Here is a 6,073-nt window from a genome sequence, read left to right as displayed (position 1 = left end):
CGATGCTATTGGAGAGAAGTGCTAGGGGTTGGAGTCATGGCTCTAGTGGTAGAACACCAGCTGGGTAAAAGTTGGTTATTTTTCTTTTAACATGGCCAGGTGTTCTGGGGGATGATTATTAATGCTTTTGACTAGTTTGCAAGGGGTCAAAAGTTAGAGCTATCATGAAAGATGATCCCAAAGTTCAAATTCGGGGAGCCAGTGGTGAGCTGCCCATCCAGTGGGCTTATTCAACTTGGACATGCAGCAGACAGCAAGGCAAAGTTTACTTCTGCAAAAGGCATTCTGAGTTGGTGTTCTCAGATACCTTAATTTCCCTAGGTATTTCCAACACAAATCTTCCATGCCATTCATGAGGGATCCTAGGAGCCCCTCAAGAGGAGAGACATCCTGCCATCCTGTTGAGGCATTCTCCTGCATGAGCTAAACCTGCCATCCTTTGTAGCTGACAATGGACCTGAGATGTAAAATTAATCCACAACATTAGGAAGGGGTCCAAACAGGCACCCTGAGAAGCAAGCAACCTCATGCATTGGCCTTGGAAAAAAAAAATGAAACTATGAATACTGCTTTAGTAGTTGTGTGTTTGCAGTGTCTGTGTGTGAGAGAATTGCTTTAGATTCAGACTCTTAAATTCTTTGTGACTAAGAGTCTTAATCTGCAACTTCATTTGTCCAGCTGGGTAAGAATGAAATGCTGGAGATGGAGTCATCTCTGAGGAAAATCTCTAGTACAGAGTTAAGAAAAGGGGTGAACAAGAGGTGAAATGAACCCCAAGATAAGTATTTAAATGTTTTTTTCTTTCTTAACGATTGCTTCTAACATATTCATAAGATCATTTCTTTGCTTTGTATGTTCTTCCCCCACGGTATAACCCCTGCTTACACTGTATTTGATGTTGGTATACTTTGTGGAGGGGAATGGCAAAAACAAATCGTTTAAATCAGGTGGACCCATTGCAACAATGAGATGTACAAGTCGTTATGTCAAAAAAACAAACTTTACAACTTTTTTGGCAGGGGGTGGGGGGGAGAGAGATGGGAAGGGATTTGGAAGGGGAAACAAAGAAGGAGGCAACAATGCTTGATAAGAAATGTACTCATTACCTAGCCCATGTAATTGTAACCCCTCTGTATGGTACTTTCACAATAAAAAAAAAAAGCAGTCTGAAGTGCAGAGTGCACCAAAAACAAACAAACAAACAAAAAAAAAACCTACTCCCATTTCACCATGTCTCTGTGATTTGAGAATTCTAAACCTAGGAAGCCCAAGAAAATTGGAGCTAAGAAGGCTCCCTCAGACATTCTTTATATTGCTGTCTTTTAGGGAGAATGTGGGGAAAGATACAAAAACATGTTTTAAGGCTGATTTTTATTTTTGAGCTCTATATTTAATGTGCACTTGTTAAATCTTGTATATCCCTGTCTCTGTGTAAATATCTTCAGAAGTATCTGTTACAGGCATTCAGTAATTAACTGACTTAATAGCAAAAGGTTCTTGAAATTTTGTTATTTACAATGTTCCAGGTCTAACAAGTTATTATTGCTATTAAATTAAAAAAAACTTCATATAGGATTACTTTTTCCTGGATATTTAAAAGAATGTTATATAAGTTTGAAAGTTTTATAAAGGGAAAAACCAGCAAGTAGAGGAAACATGGGAATGATGAGTACATGTTTTTGGAATAGTTCTATAATAAGCCAGTCAAGATTGTTTCAAGGGCTGGGAAGGTAGCTCAATGGTAGAATGCTTGCCTTGCATGCATGAGGACTTGGGTTCAATACCTCAGCACCACACAAGCAGAAAAAAGCCAGAAGTGGTGTTGTGGCTCAAGTGGTAGAGCGCTAACCTTGAGCTGAAGAGCTGAGGGGCAGTGCCCAGGCTCAGAATTCAGGCCCCATTACCGACCAAAAAAAAGTTTCAAACAGCCTTGGGTGAGGAAAATGGGGTGGGGCGAGGGATGATTTAACATCTAACAATTGTGTAAAACTAACAAAATTTTTAATGGGAGGGCTGTTGTCAGACCTTATCAAGCATGAATGTCAGAACTTAGAACGCCAGAACAAGGTCAGCCTGGATATGTCATAACCTTCTTTTTTTCTGTATGTTTTTTATTGCAAAAATGATGTGCAGAGGGGTTACAGTTACATGAGCAAAATAATGAGTACATTTATTATTATAAAGATAAACTCTGTTTGTACCCTGGATCTTCCAGGGTAATTGAAGGGGTGGGAACCACATGACCTCAGTTGAGCCAGGCCCACTACTTAATCAGTCAGCTCAAACCTGCCAACTACTAATGAGCAAAGTTGGATCATCAAAGGAAAAAATACAATCCAAAAGCAACTTTATTTAAGTCCTAGAAAGGTGTCTGGTATTGCAGAGGACCAGTATTGGAGACCTTACTGGCCAACTGGATTGGAAACCACACTTTGGTTCAACATACATCCATTTTACTCAAGCTATTTGAGAATGGCCAGGTTGAAAAATGCTAACATCAAGTAAGGAGTGAGATTCATCCCCAGAGAGTCTTCCAACTGTCATATTTGTGTAGATGCTATTGGGGTCTCCCAAAGAGTTCCTAATCAAAACCTGCTATTTGATTTCTAGCTTTAAACTGGTAATACCTATAAAATGTAGATTGGGTTAGATCCATTAGTTGATTGGATTAGATTTATTATCAGCAGAGCCTTGGTAATTATACTAGACACCATCAAGGTAATAACAGAACAACTAAGTGCCACTAGTAGCATGGCATGGAAAGACTAGCTCTAGGTATATAGGCTGGAAAGGGAATTATCTCTGTGGTGATTAGAAACCAGTGCTGCACAAAGGCCTTACATAGATTGAAAGCTGGCAAATGGTGAACCATTTACTAGCTTGTTGATCAATAATTTGGAAGACAAAGGAATGGTGCTGTCCACATTTGCCTCTAGCACTTGTTTTCATAGCAATGCCTCTGTTGGTGGCAGTAAGAATGAGGACAAAACAAAGCCCCATTTCTTAAATATTCTCCCTTTGGATACTGCTGAATGGGAAAGTCTACATTCTCCTTTTCCTATGAAAAGATTATAATTTCATCTTCCTTCATCCTTTACAAACAAAAATTACTTATCTCAATTCAGATGATGGGGAAACCCAAACCCACTTGGTTGTTCTCCTTCAGAAGTCTCAAGTGTAATCCCAGGACTAAATTATAATGATGAATCCAAAGTAGTATTTCATTTATAGACTTTTAAAGAAAATAATCTTGTTATTTGCAATAACTACTATAAGTTTAGGAAACAGCAGAAAAGGTCAAAAGCCATGAACATATGACCATATAAAATGATATTAAGTAAAATAAACCCCAAGATAGGGACACAAATGTTTAAATAGGGATACAGGTTGACCCATTGTTACAATAAGATGTACAGGACACTATGTTGAATATGAACTTTACAACTTGGCCGGGGGGGGGGCGGTGTAAGTGGCGGGGGGGGGGGGAGTTGACGGGTGGGGAGGGGTGGGTGAGATTAGTTGAGGATTTGGGGAAGGAAGGGATGGTAGGGAAAAATAAAGGAGGAGGCATCAATGCTCAATAGGAAATGTACTCATTACCTTACTCATGTAACTGTAACCCCTCTGTGCAGTATTTTTACAATAAAAAATGTATAAAAAACAATACTGACAGATTACTTATGGGACCCATGTTTTCCTTACTAAATCTCCACAATCTAGGTTCCCCAGATCTTCCTTTAAGGCCAGATTTGTAAATGTTTAACTACATGATTTAATACACTGTTACTTTGTTGCCTGTGGATAAATTAGAACAGAACAGAAAAAAGTGGAATGATGTGATCCAATAGAGAAGGTTGAGCAGATTGGGAGATGAGACATCACTCCCATCTCCCTTTAAACTCTCTTTCAACACTAGGCAAACTCAGTTTGTGGGAATGCAAGTTAGCATAGCCAATATGGAGGACAGTAAGGAAGTTACTAAAATACCTAAAAAGAGACATACCAGATGATTTGGCTACCTCACTCCCAGGGCAACATCTGAAGGAAATAAAGCCAAAATACAAAATGATATTTCTAAAGGAATTTCTGCATATATAGATTTATTGTGATACTGTTATCATTAGAGAAAATTTGAAATTGATCAATTGTCCTAGAATCCATTAAAAGTAGTGATGAACTGGTCCATATGTGTATGTATGTCTGTGTATATATATACACATATATGTATATATGTACATACACACATGTATACAACACATTTAAAGAAACATGAAATTCTGTAATCCACAGCAAAATGAATGGAACAGGAGGACATTCTGTTAAAACAGGCAAAACAAAAGGCCATTATGTATGGTCTTTCTCATTCAAACAAACTTAAAACAATTAAAATAGAAGAGTAATTATGTGGGCCTGAAAAGGGCTCCAGTTCAGGAGGCAAGTGAGTGGGCACAGGGCAAAGTAGAAGGACGTGATCAATGTACATAATAGATGTATGTGGAGAATCCCAGAATTTTATTAATAGATACTGCTAAAATATGTTAATACAATAGATATCAGAGAAGTAATGACTAAATCTGAAACAATTAATCTGTTCTTTGTATTATAAACAATTCCTGATGGTAGCTCATACATCTAATACTAGCTATTCTGGAAACTGACATCTCATGGTTCTAGTTCAAAGTTGGCCTGGGCAGGAAACTTTGTGAGACTCTTAGCTCCAATTAACCACCAGAACACCAGAAATGGAACTGTGGCTCAATATGTTGGAGTGCTAACCTTGAGCAAAAGAACTCAAGCCCCAAGACTGCAATAACAATAACACAAAACCATTGCTGCTTAGAATATCTATTACTTGTGTTGTTGTTTTATGAATCTCAGGTGTTGACACAATTCACACTCTTCAAGTCTATATTGTCTATATGTGAGCATCTTTGTCAGCAGGTGGAGGCACCAGGAGGAGCAGCTGGGGCAGCCCAGACTCTCACTTCTGCTAATCTGGGAGGTTTTTGTCATGGCTTATATCACTGTGGGAGGAGAGTTGCTATACTGTTGACAGTAATAAGTGGCAACATCTTCAGGCTGCAGGCTGCTGATGGTGAGAGTGAACTCTGTTCCATACCCACTGCCACTGAACCTGGATGGAACATCAGATGCCAAAGTACTACTATCATAGATCAGGAGTTTAGGGGCTTTCCCTAGTTTCTGCTGGTACCAGGCTAAATAGCCATAAATGTTTTCACTGGCTCTGCAAGTGATGGTGGCTGTGCCTCCTACAGATGCAGACAAGGTGGATGGGGACTGGGTAATCTGGATGCCACACCTCGCATCTGGCAGGGGAAACATGAAACAAATATCCACATTATTAACCGAACTATAAGAAGGCTCTCCTGAAGAGTAAAGCATCATGGATCACACTGAGGAATTTTAATGCCCAATATTCTGTATCCTTACCTGGGAGCCAGAACAGCAGGAGCCCCAGGAGCTGAGCAGGGATCCTCACGTCCATATTGTGTGCTGACTGGAACAGACTGCTACACCGACTATGAGCAGCCTATGAAGAAGTCCTTAGGGCAGTGGGCTGTGCTGTTGGCACATGCAAATCATCAGCATCTGGACAAGGTTAAACATAACTGTACGGCTGCCTCATCTCAGTAGGTCTACACATTTGGAGTCTCAGGAGACTTAGGTCAGGCAACAGACTGTATTGTAGCCATAGAAGAGAATCAGCACATTTCTTTCCTGTGGGTGGAGCACACCACTGATTTCATTGAGGATAAAAATCTCTTTCCTTTTTATTTCTTTATCTAAGACAAGACCTGTCCACTAAAAGGTTAGTTCCAGAAATTTACAGACGTTTGTATAACACTCATTTGGCACATGCCTTTGTTATCCAGAGAAGGAACTTTGGGAATTGCTCTGGTTCACTGATGATCTTTATGTGGCAATTTGTCAACACTGCTGTCCTGCAATGCAAACCTTAGAGGTGAAATAAGAATGTAGAGCGATTACATTGATTAGAAAATAGTTAAAACTTGTGAATTGTGCAGCACAGCCTTGTTTTCTCCTATATCTC

The 6,073-nt window shown here is 39.5% G+C and overlaps 1 gene segment (V, D, J or C); it reads right to left on the bottom strand.

Annotated features, from left to right (window-relative positions):
* Window positions 1–4,563: 4,563 nt before the first annotated feature.
* LOC138804206 (immunoglobulin kappa variable 1-27-like) lies at window positions 4,564–5,521 on the bottom strand. The segment is given in 2 exon segments: window positions 4,564–5,327; window positions 5,452–5,521. Coding segments are annotated over 2 exon segments (366 nt in total).
* Between the last annotated feature and the right edge of the window lie 552 nt (window positions 5,522–6,073).

The sequence above is a fragment of the Dipodomys merriami genome, unplaced genomic scaffold (genome assembly GCF_024711535.1).
Source record: "Dipodomys merriami isolate MVZ:Mamm:240054 unplaced genomic scaffold, mDipMer1.0.p SCAF_36, whole genome shotgun sequence".
Lineage (NCBI taxonomy): Eukaryota > Metazoa > Chordata > Mammalia > Rodentia > Heteromyidae > Dipodomys > Dipodomys merriami.
This window is presented reverse-complemented; position numbering and strand designations above follow the sequence as displayed.